Source organism: Chaetura pelagica, unplaced genomic scaffold (genome assembly GCF_000747805.2).
Source record: "Chaetura pelagica isolate M959 unplaced genomic scaffold, ChaPel_1.0 scaffold105, whole genome shotgun sequence".
NCBI classification, from domain to species: Eukaryota; Metazoa; Chordata; class Aves; order Apodiformes; family Apodidae; genus Chaetura; species Chaetura pelagica.
Window position 1 is genome coordinate 2,078,368 of NW_009953393.1, and position 24,679 is coordinate 2,103,046.

Genomic DNA, 24,679 nt, shown 5'->3' on the forward strand with positions numbered 1-24,679 from the left:
TGAACTCTCTGCCTTTTTTACCCCAGTGACCCCCCTGTCCAGTCAGTGTCGCTGTCCAGAGCCAACTGGCATCCATGAGCCCCAAGTTAGGGCAGTAACTAGTAGGGGCAATGCATAACTTGTTGCCCAACATTCCTGCCTTGTATCACACCTGTTGTTTTGTTTTTGTCCTTGAGCAGCAGGCGTGGTTTTGGTCCACTGGCTGGGTATAATCAGCAGAAGGCCTTTGCTGGCTTAAAAGGCATTTGGTTTAGACTTACATGGGGAAGAAGAACCATTTCCCACACAAACAGCATAAAATCACTACTTTAGTCTCGTTGGGAAGGAGTACTCAGTATTCTATATTCAGTAGTAGTCATCAGAAATCACTGGGAGCTGAAGGAAGTACCTGTGCCTTCTCAGTGCTTCCCAGCCATCACACAGTCATTGAGGTGTGTGTTCAGGAGGGAGAAGTGCTGCTTTTCTGTGGGAGAATTCAGAGGGGTCTGAAGTTTAGCTGATGTAACAGAGCAGTATTACTGGACTGGTTGTTTGAACTGTTACAATATACTGCAATGAATGCTTTCGAAATGTAGTGTAGCTCAGGCCACTCCTTCATCTTTAAAATCTTTCCAAAGCCTGAGACAATGGTTAATATCAGCTCCAAGTTAGTATCTAATAGCGAAGTCAGAGGAGAAAACTGATTTTTGTAGTCATCAAAAATGTTAATTCTTGTTGAAATGTTTCTTCTTGAAATTCTAATTTACTCCAATGTGTTAGAGAGGCTTTATATTTTAAAATGTGCTTAGAATATGTCTTAAGAAGTTCAGGTCATATGAATGCATTGTCAAAAGTGGTTTTAAGCCTGTGCTATAGTCCTCTCCTCTTTCTTTACCTGTTTCCCCCCCCCTTCCAACATCCTAACCCTGCAAGGAATTATTTCATTCCACCAAGGAATGAAACAAACAAAAAAAGAAAAACAACCAAGCCACAGCTGGCCAATTTTTAAAAATTAAAAAATTAAACTAACAAATAATTCACTGCAGAAATTTAAATTTCAGTTATGTGATTAACTCAGTTTAATTACATATACTATTGAATTACATTTATTTATGAGGTGTTTAAGCAGCAGAAGCCTTCCATAAAAATAAATCTCATGGCTATTTCTTATATTCATTGACAGATTTCTGGGGAAAAACATGTTTAATTGTTTATTTAGAAATTCTGTGAGTGGTTATTAGTTATTATAAATTATTCAGTGCCTTCATTTTAGTTGGAATAATGCCCTTAATTGACTGATTCTTTTTCTTCAGCTCATGAAAATAATAAAGTTAAGTTAGAGATTGTTAATAGTACTGTTAGTAACAACTTCTAGAAGCAGTATTCTGTTCCAATGATAGAGGAATGGAATTACTTTACTTTTTTGATTGCATTTTTATTTTTAAATATATCTTTAGTATAAATAAACTTCTTAAATTCTTTTACATAACCTGATGATGTTTCTTAAAATCAATTCCTACAGAATTCTCATATTCCTTTGATAACATCACATAACTAAATATGAAAGTATTAACCTGTCCAACACTGAAAAATAACTTTCCCATCAAAAGATGATAATACCTCAGTTCTTAAGAGAGATGATGTCAGTGTAGTTGAGTGTGATACTTGCTCTCCAGTGGTGATCCCTGTACCCCAGGTTACTACATAGTGTGTCTAAGTGAAAGCCCAATGGTGACATCCCCTACTTGGCACCATGTCTGAAAATGGAAGCAGTGCACGTGCAGTGTCTAGCTCTGGGGAACAGTGTCGGGAAGGGGGGGGTGTTAATGTTTTATCTCAAGCAGTTTTTGCATAAGTAACAGGCTGCATTGCCAGAGTCCCACACAAGGAACTGCCTTTCCTGAGTAGTCTCTACCTTTACTGTTGCTGTGACATGTTTTCCCACATTCCCCCGTGCTCCTCCAGGTCTTTACCCATTCATTCTCCAGAATTTAGGTGCTACTTTGTCCTTTGTGTTAGTTTCCGCAATATCTAAACTGTAAAAGGCAATAGAATGTAGTCACCGTAATTCATGAAGCATGTGAAAGAGTTAACTTTGAACAGTAGTTCCAAAACTATCTAGCAGGAGATGAAAAATATTTTTCTCTTCTACTCTGCATATGTGTTAAAATGATCTGTTGGTTTATATTGCTGTGGAATTTAGGACTGGGGGTTTGGTACTTTTCCCTTAGGAATGATTCCCCTACCAGTGATGATTCTGCTTTCTGTCTTCTCAGTATCTCTGGAAAGATAAGTTTGCTCGAAAAGAGAGAGCCCACTGCTACTCCATTTGGGTGTATGTGAAATGAGTAGTTGGGCAATCTGAGTGCTATGGTTAACTTTGAAGGAATGGCTTCACCCAGACCTGGTATTCAAGCTATGAAATCTACCCTCCAAACAGAAGGTGTAAAATTGCCTGAGGTTTAGAATTAATTATTTTAAGTTCTCAGGGGGCTTTTAAAATGTTTAATTTTGTAGGATATGCATGGGGTCTTTGAAGCATACTAATTAATTTTTTTAATCTGTTACACATGGCAAAGATCATTCTTAAAATTAAAAAAAACTGAATAGTCTCTGAAGCTGCTGGATCAGATTTCAGCAAATACAGACAAGGCAGTGTAATTAAGAAGGCTTCCAAATCCTGCAATTCCATATTTTAATCCTGGAAAGGAATATCTGCTTCTGTTAGAAATGTTTGAATGTACTATTTTCTTGGTGTTATCAAGCAACATTGTAGCATAGGATCATTCTTATCTCTGTTGTCTGTGGACTTATACTTTGAGGTTGGTGCTTTGTCTTTAATGAAGGGTTTTTTTTTAAATGTATGTGTAAGTAAATATAAATAATTAATATACCCTGCTGACTGGAGTCCAGTTAAATTTAGCTGGGCTTGTTTAGGTATATACTTCAACATTAATCTAAATAGTACTCATATTCTAGCAACTTTTTATTGCTACTAAATACTTGATAGTATTATGTTTATAAGCAATATTTACTTTTAAAGCAGAAGCTGAGGCGAAATGTGAACTTACTTGAGAAGCTGGTTATGCAGGAGACGTTGTCATGTCTGGTAGTGAACCTCTATCCGGGGAATGAGGGTTATTCACTTATGCTCAGGGGAAAAAATGGTTCAGGTAATACTTTTTTTTATTTATTTAAAATACTCAGAATGCTCTATGAATAGTTAGAATGTGTTGTTGCTTACATTTAACTGTTTCACTTCTACAGTAATCCCTTGTGAAAAACAACTGTTCTTGAACTAAAAATTTACTTACAGATGTGAAATGATCAGCTATTGTCTCTAATGATGCAACGTAAATTAGTAGATAAGAGTATTTTTAATAGCCTTCCATTCTTTTATTTCCTCCTGAAGCTTCCTGAGTTTCTCTTGCTTCAGGTTCCTGCTGTCAAATTGTTTGCATTGCTTCCTAAATCCAGGTCTGACTAACAGGATCTATGATCCAGTTTGACTGCATTTTCACGCCACTGGTACTGTGACTTAGAATGAGCACACAGTGTATCAGTTGGGACCAACCACTTTGTCCCATTGAGCTATAAAGGCATATTGCCTTTTGGCTAAATAAGAGGAAAATCGAGCTCTGGGAACAGAAATGAATGTAAAAAACCAATACTCTTATATATATAAGAAAGACCTATTTGGATAGGTTTGGCAGGCTTGTTTTAGATTTCACATTGTTAAAATTTCAACTTGAAAAGAATACCAATATGTTTTATTTAAATTCAGATTCTGAGACCATTCGGCTACCTTATGAGGAAGGAGAGCTGCTTGAATATCTGGATGCAGAGGAGCTACCACCTATTTTGGTTGACCTTTTAGAAAAATCTCAGGTTTGACAGTTTTGTTTTCAAAACGAGCTTACATTTTGCACCTTACAATAGACTTTGGTGTTTGTTTTTCAGTGCTTAACATAGGTGATTCCAATTGCAAGATATAGTTGTGCATTTGTAACTGTAATATTTAATGTCTCAAATATTTTATTGGTATATGGGAAAAAAGAATTATTGGGGAAGAGGGGTAGAAGAGATATTGCTATATTTAAGGCTGCCAAACAACTTCAACTATGTGCTGTAGCAGAGTATCTTGTGTTCTTTGTCATTATGAAATATTTGTCAGAGGAATTTCGTAACACTAAATTGCTAATGTGTGAAAACACTACATTTGAAGCTTGTATTTTTTTAGGTATAGCTAGGTATGTCAGACCACTGGTCTGAAAAAATTAGTGATTAGTTTTATTCAAAGTATCACTGAATATTATGTGATATACAAAAACCAACTTTTTGGAGGCAGGGGCAGAGGCAGATTGTTAAATACTTGTTTATTTACAAGTTGTTGCTTTTGTTTCAACTAGGTTAATATTTTTCATTGTGGATGTGTCATAGCAGAAATACGTGACTATAGGCAGTCTGGTAACATGAAATCTCCAACATACCAAAGCAAGCACATCCTTTTGCGTCCTACAATGCAGGTAAAAAGTATTTTAAGTCATTGCTCAGTGTTACAGTACTTCCTAGACTGGATAAGAGCTATTACTGTATGTACATTACTTAGTTGAAAGCTGATTACCACTGTGTCTTCTTCCTCAGACTTTAATTTGTGATGTGCACTCTATAACAAGTGACAACCACAAATGGACACAGGTAGGTTAGCAGTTATTTTAAAACTTTACAGTTATGTGGTAACTACATAATACTTTTTAAAAATATTAAACAAATTTAGTGATTTATCCTGTTACAGTAAGTAGAGTCCTACATAACTACAGTTGTAGTGTTATAGTTAGTTACATGCTGAATAACATGGTGTACTCAGCATGCTCATGTGAATTTCAGAGCCACAGTCATGCTCAAATCCATTTCAAGTTACAACCTGAAGTCCCAGGCAGATCATCTTTATGGCACTGATTGCCAGTCCATCAGTATAAATCACTGGCAGAAAATGGACTTCATTGCCACTAGTTACTGTGTTTAAAACAAAGAAAAAGCAGAACATGCGCCCTACTTTTCAGAAGGATTTCTTTTCCTATATGAAACTCCAGCCAAAGCTCTAACTCATACTAATAGTTAGTGATACTTAGCTGTTGAATATTTTCTTTTGTTGACTATCCACACACAATTTTTTTCAGTTTTCTTTAAGATAATGTGCACATATGTATAGATATTTATCAAATTAATTAGTGTAAAAGTCGTCATCTTTTTACATTTATTAATAGCTACATATATTACAGGAAGACAAACTCCTACTTGAGAGCCAACTTATTTTGGCTACAGCAGAGCCCTTGTGTCTTGATCCTTCAATAGCCGTGACCTGTACTACAAACAGACTCCTGTACAACAAGCAGAAGATGAATACTCGCCCCATGAAACGGTAGCTTTCAGTGTGAAATCACTGTATACATAATGTTTGAATTGTTTTGTTGCAGTAGGGAATTTGATTTTGATAGTTTTACAAGCCTCTCTGTCATTTTCCAATAGGTGTTTCAAAAGGTACTCGAGGTCATCTCTGAACAGACAGCAGGAAGTAGCTCACTATTCAACTCCACCTCAGCTCAGACTACTTGACTACTTACAGAAGAGAAAGGAGAGGAAAGGAGCCCAGCAGTATGACCTCAAAATTTCTAAAGCTGGGAATGTAAGTGTTCTGAGACATAGATGGGTATACTTCCAACTATTTAAAACATTTAATTTTTAATACTCCTTTTTCATCCTTCAGTGTGTAGATATGTGGAAACAGAACCCTTGCTACTTGACTGCACCTTCTGAAGTGGATGTAAGTCCAGTTGTTACCATTAGCAATTGTATTGCACATTCTATTGTATGGAGAAATGATTAGAGTATCCAGTATCAAAGAATGACCTTTAAAAAGTGGGAGTGACTTGAATAATTTATTTTTTTTTCTATAATGTAAGCTATAAACACAACTAAACCACTTTGGAATACATTCCAATTGTAACATGATAATTTGGATGAGATAAATAGTACAAACAGACCTTTAGTATTGTTCATCAGTGGGTTCAGTGAGCATGTTTATTTGAAGTTGTCTGGTAACAAAAAATAGAAAAAGGAAATTATGTTAAGATTAGTCACCTCTCAGCTTGGTAGAGGTTCCTTGGTTTTGACATGTTATACTATGGGACATAGTATTTTCAATAGTTTATAGTTTTTTATATGAGAATTCTATTTGGGAGTTCTTCTGATTTCTCAGTATGCATTCTTCTCTCAGGGGCATGCACCTTCCCTGTTTCTGGCACTGCCAAAACACACTGCTAGGATACATAAGGAACTCAGTAGACCAAACAAGAATGTAGCTTGACACTTGATAGTGCTGAAAAGAGTGCATGTTACACATTAAATTGTGCTGCAAGTTTGTACAAACCTCATCTCCGTTTGCACTTCAAAGGTCTTATACTTGACCTAATAGGAGTCTTTAGGAGCTACTGGTATTGTGAAATTTCTTAACCATTCCACATTGGAGGCAGTGATTTCAATCTGTAGTCTTAAGCTGTGTTTCACAATTTTAACATAAGAAATATGGTGTAATAGAATAAATGTAAAGTTCAGAAGGTTCTCCAATTCACCTTTTCTGAATGCATAGCACAAAGGGGGAAGCTATACAAAGTATGAAGCTATCCTTGTCTGTTTCTTGCACTCACTTTTGAAGATTAGCATGTCAGCCACCATTAAAAACAAGAAACTGTGCTAGGTTGACTAACTCTGGCCCAATATGACTATTGTTCTTTCTTTTCTGATACCTTCATTTTCTTTAAGGTGGAAAAATACGCCAAAGTGGAAAAGTCTATCAAGCCTGATGACTCTCAACCAACTGTCTGGCCGGCACATGTGAGTAGTTTAGACCTTTGACCAAACTTCTCTGTCTCTAGTTAAAATGTCTCTTATTTGAATAAAATCTAAGTAATGTGGGAATAATGTTCCCTCCCCAATTTAATGAATCCCCCTTGTGTTATTTAGACACAAAAGATTGTCACAGATACTTGTAGTTCCATAAAGTGCAGCATGCCATGTGGTCAGTCTTGTAATTTCCTCAGTTTTTCCAGCAATACAAGGAAAATCAACTTCAGTCTCCCAAGTAATGTGCCATTGCTTTGTAGTAAAGAAAGCATAATAATTTACAGGCAGCAGTACCCTGCCCAACAAATTGCTTTCTTTACTCAGATACTCAAAGATTGATGGAACAGAGCTTTTGTTAAAATCAAAATGTTAAATTTGGAAAGAGGTTAAGTAATATTAAATACTTCTTTCTGTAATGTTTAAGCTGAACCTTGAGGTTTTTGGCACAAATTACATTATTTGATAAGTAGTAGTAATTTATTATAATTGGCCATAAATAAATCCATAATCTTGCCTCCAAAGTTACCAAGAATTAATCTTTATTAAGAGCATCTACCATGTCTTTGTAGTTTCATATTAGCAAAAAGTAATTCCCATTAACTTAATCTTCATCTCCAGTGTTTTACTTGGAACGGGTTTTTGCATTGTCATAATTACATTAAACTTTTGATGTTACCCAATCTGCCTTTCCATATCCAGCATGATTGTTCAGTGTTTGCAATATTTTTGTATTTTTAAGATACGACTCTTTAGATAACTTCTTAAATCACTTTCATTTTAGTTAATTCACCCCTTCTTACAGTGTTTCTTACTGTGTTTCTTACTATGATGTGTACAGAATTGGCATATTTTACTAGCTATTTGTGTAACTACTTGTTTAAAACTAATTTGATTTTCTTCTCTCTTTTTAGGAAATGAAAGATGATTATGTGTTTGAATGTGAAGTTGGTAATCAGCTTCAAAAAACAAAACTGACCATTTTTCAGTCCCCTGGCAATCCCTTGTACTATGGTAAAATTCAGACACTCAAAGGTGATGAGGAAAGTGACAACCTAGTTACTCCATCACAGTAAGTTACATGTTCTTCTAAACTGTGTTGTGATCTGCTAGATGAAGGAAGATGAATGTTACTTACTTTCAGTTAAGAGAATACTTTAAAACTAGAAACTTGTTTTAAGAGTTTTGTTTGAAAAATTCAGCTAATGAACCTAAAATGTGTTAAACAAAAAACCCCTAAAACAAAATGTGTCCAAGCAACCATCCTATCTTAAATGTACTTCTGTGTTAAATATGCATCTTTTTACATTAAAGATACATTGTGTTTGTTGTTTTTTTTTTTAAAAAAAAAAAGCACAAAAATCCCAGGAACAATTGTAGTGATACCATGAGACTTTGTGAGCAGACTTTTTCAGTGTTACTCATAATTTTGATTGTTAAAATGTGCATGATACTGTGAAAAAAATATTTCATTTTGTTTATCCTATGCGAAGAAATTTAGGCTAAATAAATTATGAAGAAAAACATGAGCTCTTAAGGAGCTCCATCATTTTGAGTTATTTTGAATTTCTTTGAATCTGCTGTCATTGACTGTGGTTCTGCAAAGGTTCTCTATTCTTTTCTGTTTTTGTTGTGTGTACTCAATTCTTTTTAGGAAGGAACTTTTGCAGCAGAATAAACCCTATACATTTCAGTGAGCAAGGAGCTCACTGGAGCAGTGAACCTGAGCAAACTTTGGTTCTGTTCTTGAGAGTTATTTTTATTGTCTAGTATCTTATTCTTATTTTTTATTAAAATCTTCTGGTTTAACCCCAGCTGGCAGCTAAGCACCACACAGCTGCTCACTCACTTTCTCCCAGTGGGATGAAGGAAAGAATCAGAAGGGTAAAAGTGAGAAAACTCATGGGTTGAAATGAAGACAGTGTCATAAATAAAGCAAAAGCTGTGCACAAAATCAAAGCAAAACAAGGAATTCATTCACTACTTCCCATTGGCAGGCAGGTGCTCAACCATCTCCCTGAAAACAGGGCTCCATCACATAACAGTTACTGGGAAAGACAAATGCCATAATTCTGAATGTCTTGTTTTCCCCCTTCTCCTTTCCATGTTCTTCCTCCAGCTTTTATTGCTGAGCATGTTGTTATATGGTATGGAATATCCATTTGGTCAGTTGAGGTCAGCTGTCCTGGTAGTGTCCCCTCCCAACTTGTGTACCCACAGCCTACTCAGTGGTGGGATGGGATGAGAAGCAGAAAAGACCTTGACACTGTGTAAGCATTTCTCAGCAATAACAAAACCATCTCTTTTTATTATTAACACTGTTTTTATCACAAATGCAAAATGCAGCCCCATACTAGCTACTATGAAGAAACTTATCTCTATCCCAGTCAAAGCCAGCAAAAACAGTCAAAACCATAGTAAGCTCAGAATATGTGGAATAGAAGAATGGATAATGAGGTGAATTAAGAATTGGCTACACAATAGAGCCCAAAGAGTGGTGGTCAATGGTGCAGAGTCCAGCTGGAGTCCTCTAACTAGTGGGGTCCCTCAGGGATCAGTGCTGGGTCCAGTCCTGTTCAACATCTTTATCAATGACCTTGATGACAGGACAAAGTGTCTTCTCAGCAAGTTTGCTGATGACACAAAGCTGGGAGGATTGGCTGATTCACCTGAAGGCTGTCCAGCCAGAGTTGGACAGGCTGGAGAGCTGGGCAAAGAGGAACCTAGTGAGGTGCAACTAGAGCAAGTACAGAGTCCTGCACCTGGGAAGGAACAAAAAATTGCACCAGTACAGGCTAGGAGGTGATCTGCTGGAGAGCAGCTCTGTGGAGAAGGACCTTGGAGTCCTGGTAGACAACAAGTTATCCATGGGACAACAATGTTCGCTTGCGGCCAAGAAGGTGAATAATATCTTTGGGTGCATTAGGAGTGTGTCCAGCAGATCAAGGGAGGTTCTCCTCCCCCTCTTCTCAGCCCTGGTGAGACCTCACTTGGAGTACTGTGTCCAGTTCTGGGCTCCCCAGTTCAAGAGGGACTGGGATCTGCTTGAGAGAGTCCAATGGAGGCTACAAGGATAATTAAAAGATTGGAACACCTGCCTGAAGAGACCTGGGGCTTTTCAGTCTAGAGAGGAGAAGACTGAGAGGGGATCTAATTAATGTCTATAAATCCATGAGGGCTGGGCATCAAGAAGGCAGGGACAACCTCTTTTCACTTGTGCCCTGCGATAGGTCTCCTCTGGAGACTTTCAAGACCTGTCTGGATGCCTTTCTGAGTAATCTGCCCTAGTTTTTTTTGTCCTGCTCTGGCAGGGGTGTTGAACTCAATGATATTTGGAAGTCCCTTCCAACGCCAAACATTCTGTGATTCTGTGGTTTAGTACTGATCTTCCTTGAACTACATTGCCACCTTACAGTTCTGTAATAAGGCTGAGCATTAGAGTCCTGTTGTTTGGGTTTTTTTTTAAATCACTGCTCTAGTCCATTGTTTTTAAGACATTACCAGTTGAATTTCATAAAAATTTGGATCCTTCCTCATTAGAGAACTGCATCATATGAAGTAACAGGTGCATAAGACATTTTTGTTCTGCTGAAAATAAAGCAATGTTTTTTTGAGATAGAGAAACACAAAAGGTTTGTAGTGTTTAAAAAAATCACTGAACTAATAAGTTTGTAAGACATAAGTATTAGGCAAAAGATAAATGCTTATTTAGGAGTTTCTGAAAATTGTGAGGAGTCAGAATTTGTATAAGTGAAATCAAACAATGGAAACTAAATTTTGTTAAAATATTACAGGTGGGGCTGTTCTTGACATTCCCACAGGGCACTTTTGTTTATGTTTCAGTGTGAGCATTGATTTATGTGTTGATTTGTAGGTAACTTTTCCCTTAGACTTTTACAGTTGTGATTCTGTAGCAGTTACTTCCATTTTTTGAAAGTATCAGATACAAAGCTTCTGTATTCTGCTTTTTGCTTTGCAGGGAATTTACTCTTAAAGGAGACCATATTAGACCATGTGTGTATATTTTATATATAGCTATGAAGCCAAGTTTTTATTTCAAGTACTAAATAAACTCAGTCCATTAAATGGATGCAGCATCTCTTGTATTTTCAGCAAGCCTGAAAAAACAGCAGCACTGACATTTGTTCAAAGTTTTGTGATTATAAAAACATGTTATTTTAGCCCAATCCATGACTGAAAATGTATTATATATTTTACATTTCAGGTTCCTTATTGGCTCGAAGACTGATGCTGAAAGGTAAATTAATAGAGTGTTTGCAAGCATTTGGCTTGATTTAAAATAACGAATTTTATTCCTTTTAGCCATTAGGACTGCTAATGTAGTTATGGAAAGAGATGCATGTCAGCTGAGGAAAATAGTCTTAGCAAGAAGTGTAGTGTAGTGGGCTATTTCTGTATTTAATAAGCAAGGAGGAATAAAGGAAAGCAAATATGTGAATACAGCTTGTTCCACTACCTAATTTTCAAGCATATTGTTAGTTACTGGCGCAATTCTTGATTACATAGGTAATAATAATACTATTCTGAGAGCACTTAAGAGGTATTTCATCTTAATATTTTGTATGCTAAATTGGCGATCATGGAAACTGTCAATTTGAACTCTTAAGTGTAATCTAGGACTTGTATATATACAACTTATTTTATATGTCATGCATTGCGTGCTTCAGAGACTTTCTTAGAGAAGCAAGTAACAAGGCAGTTTTACAGTATATGTTAGCTGTAGAATGATTATGAGTAAAATTCTAGGATAACTTGAGGCAGCAAAATAAGTATTTCTTCAAGTGTTTGTCAGTGTGCATCACATTAGATACCTGCCTGAGCACAGAACCTTTTGTCTCTGTCAAAGCCAGTTGTGGTTTTGTCTTTATAAAAGATCTCAAGGTACATCCCATAGCTCTTTCAGCCCCCACTCTCTTCTTACATGGTTGGCAGGGGAGAAGAGTGCTTGAGTTGGTAAAAAGTCAGTAATAATGTTCTTTGGTTTAATAGGTAATTTTGATTTAAAAAACTCTTTGCTTAAATTCTCTCCGTTGTGCTGATAGAGACTTCTGATGTTAGTGCTGTCAGCTGAATTGGGGGATTGGTTGGCTGAAAACAAAAACAACAATACTGCAAGAGTTCAGATTTAACTGGGATTGTTTTCCTGATAATATTTGCTGCAGGGTTACACAAATCCTTCAATCAGAATAAGCAGCTGGGTTTTGGGGACAAGGACTAGAAGAAGCAGTAGAGGAGGAGGGAGGGCAGGACCACCATTTTGAGTACATGACATTTTATTACTCCAATTCAACTGTAATTTTAAGGCAGTCTAAAACCTAGTTGCTGAAAAAATTACACTGCATGCTTTCTTCTGCCCTGTATCTTGGGGCCCTTGCTTGTGTCTGCATTAGTTATGTAGCAGCATATTGGATCAGTGGTATGCCAAAATGAAGTGTACTACATTGCATTTAGGTATAAGCTAATAGAAATATTCCAGCAGTTTTTCACTGGGTTTCAGCCTGCCAGACTATTAAGCAACAACAGGTCTTCAGCTTGATTTTCAAGTCACTTTGTATATTCTGCTCATGTTTGTGAAACAGCATTCCCTCAACTTAATTATCTCAAATTAGTAGAGATGTAGTATTTGATTTTGTGGAACAGTATTTTAAACTTGTTTGCCTGATGCTGTGGATGCTTTAAATTCCTGGGTATGTCACTGCTTGTTAGTCTCATAGAGTAAGACCTGGCTATCCTGGTGCTCCAAGTGATCACTTTTGATGTGCTACCTGGGTCACAGCATGGACGTCTTAGTACAGCCTTGCTTTCAGAGTCCTCATTTGACACAGACCTCAAGTTAAAGGAGAACTGCTTGTTCCACAGGGACCATAAGCAGAAGACACAGCTTTGTAAAATATTCTGTACCCGTGTAAAGGGAATGGGATCCCCATTGACTGACATACCAAAGAGTTGCAGTTGTTTTGGGGAAGGGAACTGTTAATCTCGCTTTGCGTATTTCTCCAAAAGAGTGTTTCTTGAACTTGTTTCTTAAACAGAACGTATTTTGCATTAGGAAAAAAAAAGTTATTAAAAGAAAGTTAAAAAAATTAAAAATTGAAGTAAAGAGCCCATGACCACAAAGTAGAAAGTTATATAGAGATACAGATACATTATATATGTACATATCTATTTTATAGAGATATATACTTACCTAATATATACTTAGTTATAAAACAAGTAATATATGACTAGATAATATATATACAATTATGTGTTTATATATATGTATCTACTTTGGAAGTTCAAAGTTGTTAATCTTTTTATGCCCTCACTGTTTGTTTCAGAGTGGTGAACCAGTATCAGGAGTTAGTACAAAATGAAGCTAAATGTCCTGTGAAAATGTTTCATAATTCAGGTGGATCAGTCAATCTTAGTCATCTTTCTCCAGGGAAGGAAATGGAAGTGAGTTTATCAGTCTATACCTTTCTTTTATTTCCACTAGATTATTGAATTATTAGTATAATTTTTGCTATCCACATTTAAAAGTAAGATAACCTAAAAATTTCATTCCAAATACATATTTAATGGGGTTTTTTGTGCTAATCATTCAGACTAAGTATATTTGAAAAGCTAGAGGAGAGCTCTTCTGTTCTCACTGTGTTCAAATGTTGTGTCTTTTAGTCACGTGTTTTGTTTTTTTTTCTTTAAGCCGTGTATGGTATAGTTAGCTCCAAGGTTTTGTTGTATCATTTTCCCCTGTTCAGATGAACCCTTCACACTATAGTAAAATGCAGCTATGCATTTTGTTGAACAGGTCAGTAAACACAGAAACAGATGTAGTAGCTGAACTACTTTTCTTTTACCTTTAGAAATTATTTAAAATATTTTATCTTTAATTTGAAGATGAAAACTTAAAAAACAAAAACCAACAGCAAACCCTTTCAAGTGCATCAGTTTGTATACACATATCCAGTAGAATTTCCTGCATTCCCAAATTTTTATGCCCATTGGCATTGCCATGTTTTACTTGCTGCTTCTTGCTCTCTTCATCAGATTCAATACTCAAGTGGTGAGCTGTATTTAGGCTCCTGCTAGTAAATGAATTTTGCGTCTGTTGGGCTATATCCTTTGCTACATTCTTCCCCTAAATACCTACTTTCAAACTTCAGCAACATTGCTCTGAAAGAGGTATTTCTTGATGGCAGCCAGAAGCAGCAGACAGAGACCAGCAGTTGCAGAAAGGAGTATAAGTGTATCTGCATATGTTTATATGCACACAGACATACCAGGCATGTGTATGTGTGTATATGTATTAAAATTATAGAATAACTTAGGCTGGGGGAATACTTCTGGATGTCAGCTTGTCCAGCTGTCCAAGTCCACACTGAAAGCTGGCAAAGCTAGTTGAGTTACTCTGCCTAGTGATCTACTCCTCTTTTGAATGGATCATTAGTTTTTATTTTCAGAATGAAGAAAGTAGTTTTTAATAGTAGAAGAAAAAGATAATCCTCAGAATTTTCCTCAAAAAATTCTTTCTTATAAGCAAGCAATTAGAAACATGTTGAGGAAGCTGTCAAAAAAAGTTGATTCTGCATAGTTGGTAGCTCATTCACATGTAATTTATTCTCTAGCTCAGAATATTCCATTTGGTATATTGAGCACCTCACTTTCTAGTTTCAGTAGGTTTTGAACTGCATGTTTGCTTTCATTTATCGGTCACCTGCTTTATAGGTAAAAATATATAGACTGTGACTGTAAATACGGTTCACTGTGGAGTCTTTTGACAGTGTCAATTATTGCAAATATGCATTTAGGGTCAGTTGTGAGTGACTGAGAACTACAGACTTGATTAACTCAAGTTAACTTTACAGACAACCCGATAAGTAGGCTATAAAAACAAGCAAAAAGGAGCACCTTTCCTTAAAAAATATTAGTGAAGTTCTGATCCCCTAAAATCAGTGGGAAAATGTGTATTGAATTCTGCACATTCCAAATTTTCTTGCATGTATTTAAATTCCTATTCACAGGATCAGGAAATCTGATTGAGTACTCCAAAATCCATATTGGTTGGAAATGGCAGATATATACAGGTGATGAATAAATTAAATTCTATAATTTTTCCAGTAAGACCAAATTGCCCTTAAAATGCATCTGTCACTCTTGAATTTCCAAAAAAATACTATGAAGGATTTCAGAACTGTAGAGAAAAGTGAAGCTCCTGATTTTTTTTTTTCTTGGTTTAAATTTTACTGACACTTTCAAGCTACTTCTTGATGGTAAGCATTTTAACTTGAGAGTCAGTCAAAGATTATGTTTTTTAAATAGATGGAAATCTGAAATGTTTGAAAGGAATTTTGTAATGGTTTTGAGAAATCTGGTGCGAACTAATTGTGTTGTCTTTTCTGTGAATTATGTGGAAGCTCACATGATTGCTGTGGTGTAGTGTTAATTTCTCTTTCCTCCTAGCAGCCAGAAAGTATATCAGGCTCTGTTCAGTCTTCTGTATTGGGGAAAGGTGTAAAACACCGACCTCCTCCCATCAAATTACCTTCAAGTTCAGGAAGTAGCTCTTCAGGTAATTATTTGTTGACTTGGGCATCTCCTTTTCTGTGTTCTGCTTATTGTAAAATAACATTATATCCCTTTAGTAAAGATTTAATAAAAAAAAAATGTGGTGTCTTATCTGTGAAAAGAGCATAATTTTGTTAATTTCTGATGATAGTGTTCACAAAGTTGTATCCTAGCAAATATCAGCTAACATCTACTCAGAGAACAATAACGTACTTTAATTATGCTTTTTCAGGTAATATTTTTAGTCCACAACAGTCAAGTGGCCATCTAAAATCCCCAACTCCTCCTCCTCCTCCTTCTAAGCCTCCTGGTCTTTCTCGGAAGCAATCTATGGATCTTAATCAAGTTAGCATGCTCTCTTCAGCTGCCATGTCTCCTGCGAGCTCTTCACAAAGTGAGTCCCGACCTAAATTCTCCATTAAATCTTAGGCTTTTGCATAAATGCTTCCTGAGATAAACTCCTTAACCTGTGGAATGATGAACCTTAAGTGTACAGTGTACCCTAAATTGTATAAGTTGTGCAGCTTTAGGCAGGTCTCTTGTTCACTGTATGTATTTTATGTTTATTGTAACTGTGTTTGTTTTTTCTGTATATATGTATGCACCCTTTGTGTATACGTTTTAATACATTTTATGCAATTAGTATGATCGCATTTATGAAAGGCTGGTAGATGATGTGATGAGATAAAATTCCAAAGTGTAGATTTTATTTTTTCCTCCAGTGTAAAAATAGTGTGTTAGATCAGTCTGCCTTTACATAATTTAAGCATCTGGTTTTTTTAAAGTGTTATAGGAGCTGGTGCAGTTGTATCTCTATGTATGTATATAATCTGATCAGTCCCAAGGTGGTGATACAATAAACGATAAGATGATTTTTTGAAACACTCCTGCACTGTTTTACAAATCATTGCTGATTGCAAGTGTGGTGGTGATGCTGCTGCTGATAGCACCATATTCTCAGGTGTTAAAATGTAAATTTACACTGACAAGATCATTGTAATCATAGCTATAGATCATAAACATGCGTCTGGAGGCATTTCATGAACAGATTTATACAAAGAGAATTTGTAGCTGCAGTTTTTTCAGGTTTTTATGAGTAATTGTATACTGCATTCCAGTATCCTGGAATATGATAATATTCTTTTTGCATTAAATAGTTTAAAATCTGGATAGCTCAAAAGGTTTACATTTTTTGCCTTCTTGTTTTGCACAAAGAAAAAAAGAAAACTGATGAAATACATTTACTTTGTTTTTATGTTAGGGCTATTAATGTGTTAATCTGCTGCTCCCAGTTGTTACTTTGAAGGTCTGGTCCCAGCAGCAGGACGTTCATTTTTATTTCTTTGTGCAGGACATGAAAGCTAAAAAAAATAAAACAAAAAAAACCCCAAAAACTGAAAAAAAAACCCCACACTCAATTGTTTTGGGTTTTTGGGGGGGTTTTTTTGCTTTTTTTTTTTTATAAACTGTGCTTACTGCATCCACAACAAATATACATGGTACATTTAAGCAGGAGGAATTACACTTTTAAAGATGCAGTGTTATCCTCTCGTTCTTAAATATTTTATTTGATCAGAAGTTGGCAAATGGGAGCTTAGCTATCTAATGAAATTTATAGCAACCCCATGAGTATTAAAATAGTGTATGTTCTTTGAATCTGTTCTTTTCCATATGTTTTTAACACAATGCTGTTGTGCAGGGAGTGCATATAGACTCTATGGATAACATTTTAGGACAAAAACATTCATTAGGTTAAAACAGTCAGTAAGAAATAATTTTGGTTTTATATAAGTATTTCTGAATGGAGTTATGACTTAATGTGTGATAAATTATGGAAGAACTTAATGGAGAATACAAATCAGTGTACAGTTTTAAGAAATTAAGCAAGGAGAACAGGTTTTCTGTGTGATTATACTGCATCCTTAACAATGAGTGCGTGCTGCAACACTCGTGTCATGTAGAAATTAACACTTGCAGTCTAAAAGTGGAACAAATTGTCACTGCTAAATAAGATTCCATTAACCTTATTAATACAAAAAGGACTGGCCTTTTATAACAAACTGGCACTTTTTATTTTTCTCAATGAGCAGGGTCTGGAACTCCTAAACCATCTACTCCTACTCCAACCAACACCCCTTCATCGACCCCACACCCTCCTGATGCTCAGAGCTCAACTCCTATTACCCCCTCTGCCACCCCTACTCCCCAAGATTCAGGCTTCACCCCTCAGCCCACTTTGTTAACCCCGTTTGCTCAGCAGCAAATGTCTCTGAGCCAGGCACTGCCTGTAATGACCATTCCTCTTTCCACCATGGTAACATCCATTACTACAGGAACAACTTCCACCCAGGTCATGGCAAACCCTGCAGGACTTAACTTCATCAATGTAGTGGGCTCTGTGTGGTAAGTTTTTTGTTATGATGGTTTCTTAATTTGCCCTGGGTGGGTTGGTTGTTGGGGCAGGAGGGTGGGGGTGGCACAGGGCTTTGCAGCATCATTCAGGTTAGATATTTTTCAGGATCTGCAATACAAAAACATCATTTACTTTGTAATTATGAAGTGAAAGGCCACTAGAAACTTTTTGTATTTCTCATCTCTAAGGCACCCACTATAAGAATATTGAAAAGGTCTCTTAAGAAAATTGTGTTTTCAGTGTTTTGGATGCATATAGCAGAATTTCATATGGCTTAACCTTAATTTAAGTGGTTTCTCAAGTTTTGCTCTGTAAGTTTGAAAACTTATTCCACCTCATCTCTGATATATCATACGCAGACCACTCTAAATGAGAAATGGAAAGAGATTTGATATTCAGGTGCCTGTGATTGAAAGGCTGTATGTAAAATACAAGAAAACAGCAAATCTGCTCTCTAACGCTGTAATGAAACATTGAGGTTAAACATTCTTTGATCCTTGAAACTCATTTTGTGGTTAAAAAAAAAAAAATACTGCTGTCAATAATAGATTGTATGGTGTAACATGCACTTCTTTTTAGACTAAATTAAATTCTGTAACAATATATGAGCAGTAAGACACACGGTGTGCTTCAGTGCCAGTATCAGACACTTGCATTACTAATCCAAGGTGTTCAGTAGTTGATCACAGTTGATTAGAGACATCTTTTTATAGTGCAAAAAGAAAACACAAACCTGTTTTTTTGTGAAAGAACAACAGTTTTCAAGTTAGTTGATCTTTCAGCATTTCTGAAATAAAAGAACCACTTGTAGGTTTTTTTTTCTTGTAGATTATACCAAAGAAAAAAAATTACATATGCCAAGAACATGAATATACATATTTGTTATGCCCTAGGCATAACGATTTTTTAAGCTGCCTTGATGCTTTATCCATAATCCCATTTATAACAAAGAATTTGTTTACTTGTCATGAGACAGAGGGCAAAAATTCAGTTACTCAGATTTGCGTGTACCACTTGGGTTTGATTTGTTGTCTTTCCTCTTCTACAGTGGAGCACAGACACTGATGAGTGGTTCAAACCCAATGCTGGGGTGCAACGCTGGTGCCATAGCCCCTGCAGGTATAAATCTGAGTGGCATTTTACCATCAGGAGGGCTGGTATCAGGGGCGCTGCCCGCTGCAATGCAGTCTGCCTCTCAAGCAGGTTAGTGTGAACAAGTTGAAAAGCCACCCTGCTGATAGGGACAGTGTGAGAACATACCATGAGAACAATGGACAAAAGTGGCCATTGTATGAATAGGCTGTGTATTTGATGGCTGGAGCTCGGGAACATATTTTTGCATTGAAAGAGTAGGCTATGTTTGTGGTGGTTTGAAATTTATTTTGGGGAGCTAGATCAGGGAAACATACTCTAAATGTGGATTGTTTGGCATGCTCAGTTGGAAGTTTGAGTGAAACTCCAAATTCAGATGTAGTGTTGCTAATAGGGACTGCCAGGGGAAAAAAAAACCCAACAAAAAAACCATGACTGAACTTAGAAAGAGGGGTTGCTTTTTAAACGTGTGGGTCATTTTATTGTATTACTGGTACTGCTTCAGTCTATTAAGACAATTAATTAGTTCCTTCTCTCCTTCAAATATGATTATAAATCTCTATGCCTCAATGTTCACAGCACTTAAATTCTTCGTTTATTTTTTCAGAAAAAATAATAAAGACCAAAAAAACCCTAATGTATAATTATGGAATTAGAAGTATAGAAGAAACTTAAAGATTCCCATCCCTTACTCTGAGGCAGAGTCCAATCTGTCTAAACCATTCTGAACCAATGCTTATCTAAACTGGTTTTAAATACCTTCACCAAAGAAGATTCCAGTCTCCCTTGATAGCTGTTTAGAGTGGTTCATTAACCATACAAAATGTTTCCTTCTAATTACATTGCATCTTCTTAATTGCTATTAATTTTTTTTTTCTCCTGTTCCTTGCAGACATGAAAAATAGTTGTTCACCCTTTCTCTTTGCCTTCTAAGTATCAAACATGCTGTCATGTCCCACATTTGTCTTCTCTTTCTGATAGGTTGTTTTTTTCAAACCTTTCATAATCCTGTCACTCTCTTCTAGACTGTCCAATTTGCTTACATCCTTCTTAAAATGTGATAACCAAAACTGGACACAAGCCTGAGCTTGGCTGATTTACCACAATGGAGCACAGCAGAATAAATGCATCTCATCTCTTTCACAACATTCCTGTTAACATTTCCCCAAATGAGGTCTGCCTATTTTTTATTTGTATTTTTCACAACAGCATTACAATAACATAAGAATGGCTTTATTCGTTTAGGCCAAAAATCCATCCGGTTTATATTCTGTCTCTGGCAGTTGCCATTAGAGGATACTTAGGAGAGAGTTTCAGATGAGGCAAAAGTGTGAAGTGAAACATCTGTTGTATACAACTGTACCTCTTCTGGCATTCTACAGCTTTGAGACTTTCTCAGCTGAAGACTATCCACGTGGATCTGTGCTTAATATCCTGTGCTAGACTTCTAGTCTGTGGATTTATCTAATTGGTTTTTGAACCCATTTATATTTTTGGCATCTACGGCATCTTGTGACAGTGAGTTTTATAAATGTAAACTGTGTGAAGAGGTTATTTTCTTTTGTGTGTTCTATAGTTTGTGATTTGGATGATTTGGATGTTTGTGACTTGCTGTAACTTCGCACGTCCTTCCTTGCTGTGTAGACACAAAGCTAGTTAAAATTTTGTACTTGTTCATTTGTCTTTTTTTTTTATTCAATGTTACTGATTTTTGAACCCTTTCTTCAGTTCCTTAGGATCACTTCTAATTCTAAATCTGTCCTTTCAAGCACAATCAAACTTGACCAGTTTGTTGTCACAGTTTTTACATGCTACTCTGTTGCCCACATAACAGATGGGAGTAGTGAGTGGAGCCAGGCTGGTGGCAGACCTCTGGGGATTCTGTCTGACAGTTGCTGTTCTACTGGAGTTTTGTTGCGGTTCTATACCTAACTCATAGCATACTATGTATACATCTTTATATTAGTATAGCTTTGGAGAGCGCCATGTAGAGTAATGCCAAAAGCTCTGCAAGTCAGTTAGATCTTGCCAGAAGCACTTGGGGTGCTGGGAGCAGAGATTATGGGTGGGACTGTTTTATGGTAATGATTGAGAAACTGAGAGCCTGTTACTTCATTTGAGCCCTTAGACATTTCTGGATTTACTGTACAAACAGTAACACTTTTTAAAGCCAGAAGAATAACTGAAGAGTAACTGCTGTGGTATTCTCCACATTCACCTTTGTGTAAGTGCATTAGCAGGTTCTAGGTTACGGGGTATGGTGTTCAGCAGCTATAAGTTTGCTTCCCATTTAGTCAGTTCTCTTTAACTATGATAACTGTGAACTTGTCAAGATTAGGGGAAATGCGGCATTATATTATGTACAAAATTGAAATTTGCCAGTTTTCCAGCTTCCAAAAGTTTAGAAAAGATCCCAGTGGAAAGATGCATCGATTGCAATACACATATATAGTTAAGTAAAGATTTCCTACTAATAAAAAGATGTTTTCTTTAACAGGCAGCCCCTTTGGTTTGAAAAATGCATCAAATCTTCGGCCCTTAAATCTTCTGCAGGTAAATAATATACTTGGACACAATAATAATTATTATAATTTTCTTTAGCAACATGTATAGTGCTGCTTACTGCATTGCCCCCCACAGATCTTTGAAGCCAGTTTATAAAACCATTTACTGCAAGTTGTAATTGCTTGTTTAAAACACTTAGAAGAAGAGAAATCATAGAATCTGAGGGGCTGGAAGGGACCTCGAAAGATCATCTATTCCAACCCCCCTGCCAGAGCAGGGTCACCTAGAGTACATCACACAGGAATGCATCCAGGTGGGTTTTGAATGTCTCCAGTGAAGGAGACTCCACAACAAGAAAAAAAGCTACTTCCATAAAGAATCCAGGTAGAAATTATGTTCTTAACTCACAACAGAGCAGCTTGTTCTCAGTAACAATCTAAAAATGCTGACATTTGAATTCAAGAGATTAATCTGAAAATGCAATCTTCTATTTATAGGATTTGTCTAAGCTTTTATTGCAAATCATTCTTTAAACTGAACTTACTATTTTAAAAATACAAATCAGTACATTACAATCACTCAGGGGTTACATACATAAGACCAAAAAGCTGAGCTGAACATACACAGGTAGGTGCAGTAATAGCTTTACAGACCTCCTGGTAATGGAAGTAGAAGTTCATTTAAGATAGGGAGTTTAAAAGGTCTATAAACGTCTTCTTTCCACTGAGGATACATACAACTACAAACATGAGCAAAGGTTGCATGTTATGTCAGGGCTCCAGTTAAAAGTAGAAGAGGAATTGTTTGTAGAATCGAGTGTAGTTCCTGGATCTTGAAGTCAGCTGAAGTTACAGGGGCAAAAGTGTGGCTTCAGTGGTTGTGGAGTCATAGAATGGCTTGGGTTGGAAGGGACCTTAAAGACCATCTAGTTCCAACCTCCCTGCATGGGCAGGGACACCTCCCACTACGCCAGGTTGCTCAGAGCCCCATCCAGCCTGACCTCAAACACTTCCAGGAATGGGGCATCCGCAGCTTCTCTGGGCAACTTGGGCCAGTATCTCACCACCCTTGCACTAAAGAATTTCTTCCTAATATCCAACCTAAATCTACCCTCTTACAGTTTTAAACCATTCTACCATTTTGGCTTCTGTTCAGCTTTTCATCAACCAGCACCTCCAAGTCCTTTTTGTCACAGCTCTTCTCAATCCATTTTCTACCCAGCCTGTAATTGTACTTAGAATTGCCCTGACCCATGTGCAGGACCTTGCACATGGCTTTACTGAACTTGATGAGGTTGGCATGGGCCCACCTCTCAAGCCTGTCAACGTCCCTCTGAGTGGCTTCCCTTCCCTCCAGTGTGTTGACTGCACCAGACAGCTTGGTGTGTCGTCTGCAAACTTGCAGTCAATTCCACTGTTTGTGTCCTCAACAATATGTAAAACAGATGTCAAAACAGATATTAAAATGTTGCACATGCTTCAAAGAGTTAATACCAGTAAAAGATGAGCTATAGCTCTGCTACTTCTTTCTCACACTGCTGTACACACTCCAGAAACATGGAAAAGAGCAGGCACAGGAGACAGTTAACGCTAGAGTGGAGCTCTTTTGTAAAATTCAGTGCTTCTGTTTGTATGATTTCATGCTGAAGTACATCCTTTCAAGCTGCCTCTGCCACTTGTATAAGCCAAGAATAATTTGGCTGAAATTGGTGCAGTTAAAGCTGGGATAAAGGAGAGGAGTCAAGACAATTACACTTTAACATTTTTTTGCATTGGACCTAGCAGCTTGTTGACTGGAAGCATCTATTAAAATTCAGAATATTCTGAAAGTAGAAATACTAAACAGTTCTTTTGAAGACCAGCCTTTACATTCCCGGTATCAGTACAATCTCTACTATTTTAGTTAGAATGATAAAAATGTATTTTTCCTGTGGAAATATCTCACTCTAATGCAAATTTGTTTTCTGAGCATAAGGCTTTTTCACAAACAGCAATTGTAAACTGACTAATTTTAAAGGATTTTACAAAACCAAACTAATGCAAAAGCAAACTTCCAAGGAGTGAGTCATTACCAATATGATGTTCATCCTAGGACAACAGGAAACTCAGCAGTTCAATTGAATTATGCCTTCTGTTTGAAGATTAACTTCAGCAGCTTCCAAGTGGTTCACTTATTTTTAACCCACAACAGCAGCAGAATCTAACAATTTTCTCTACAGCAACAGTCCCAGCAGCCTACAACCTGTAGTCATCAGCAACAGGGAGAAGAGGTGTGTGCTAACAGCCCTCAGTCTGGGTGCATGGATGAAACAGTTCCTCCTCTTCTCCCCATCTCCACAAGCAGATGAGCCCTTTACACAATAGATCTGAAGTGGAGGTGGGGGAAAGTCTTCCTTCAAACCTTCTCAAACTGCAAAGACTGCAGTGGCTTAGCTGCTGTGGCTGGAGCTGGGTGATACTCCTTTGTTTACATCCTGTATAGAAGAGCTGTAACAAAACAACTGTCTAAGCATTGTCTTACTCTAGCATGAAGAGAGCCAGCCTGCTGACCAAGTGGTGTAACATCAGCTTAGCGTTGTCCCGCTTATCATAACTAGCAGATGCATCACATGAGGATTTACGAGAGTAACAGAAGCTTCCTACTTAGACTGCTGAGACCTGGCATAGGATTATCATTCCTGTAGTTCAACAGAATTGTTCTCGTACCAAAAAAAGTATCAGTTGTCTTTAAAGTTGTAGTCTTAAGACACTTGCTCTTCTGCTGCCTGGAATTGTGTTCAAGGCTTTAATCACTGAGGTTGTCTAAAGTCTTTATATACCAATCTGCCTGTCCTCAAAATGACAGATTTTGAGTGGTTTGTTTTTCCTATGCCTAAAAATCTTAACAAGCACTAATGCAGCAATGTCAGAAAACCAGCTGCCCAGCTTTTGTGTTCTTTATCTTCCCAGACATGCAAGGTCTCTGTTTACCAAATAGTCTCTGCTGGATACTTAGTTTGTCATAATAATTTTTGCTTGTGCTACTGGAGAATGTTTTAATGGTGTACAATCTCCTGTGTCACAGGCCTTGTTCTGGAATGTAGAACAATTTAATGGGAGACTTTCAGATTTATTCTCAGAATCCAAATGTCAGTTCCTTGTTGAATTACTGAAAAAAAAAATCATCAAGCAAACTTGTTCTATTGGGTTTTATTTTCTAGACATTGAACTTTAAGGGCATTTA

At 36.8% G+C, this 24,679-nt stretch overlaps 1 protein-coding gene across 1 annotated transcript in view; it reads left to right on the forward strand.

Annotated features, from left to right (window-relative positions):
- Positions 1-24,679, forward strand: part of SUPT20H (suppressor of Ty 20 homolog (S. cerevisiae)) — a 33,122-nt gene that overhangs the window by 5,568 nt on the left and 2,875 nt on the right. Inside the window, 18 exon segments of the mRNA XM_009998368.1 lie at positions 3,023-3,152; positions 3,764-3,867; positions 4,389-4,505; positions 4,624-4,677; positions 5,262-5,401; positions 5,509-5,665; positions 5,747-5,803; positions 6,802-6,873; positions 7,794-7,951; positions 11,105-11,137; positions 13,221-13,338; positions 15,343-15,451; positions 15,680-15,841; positions 17,781-17,850; positions 18,909-19,067; positions 21,454-21,505; positions 23,612-23,671; positions 23,673-23,726. Of these exon segments, the coding sequence (XP_009996670.1) occupies positions 3,023-3,152; positions 3,764-3,867; positions 4,389-4,505; positions 4,624-4,677; positions 5,262-5,401; positions 5,509-5,665; positions 5,747-5,803; positions 6,802-6,873; positions 7,794-7,951; positions 11,105-11,137; positions 13,221-13,338; positions 15,343-15,451; positions 15,680-15,841; positions 17,781-17,850; positions 18,909-19,067; positions 21,454-21,505; positions 23,612-23,671; positions 23,673-23,726 (1,806 nt within the window).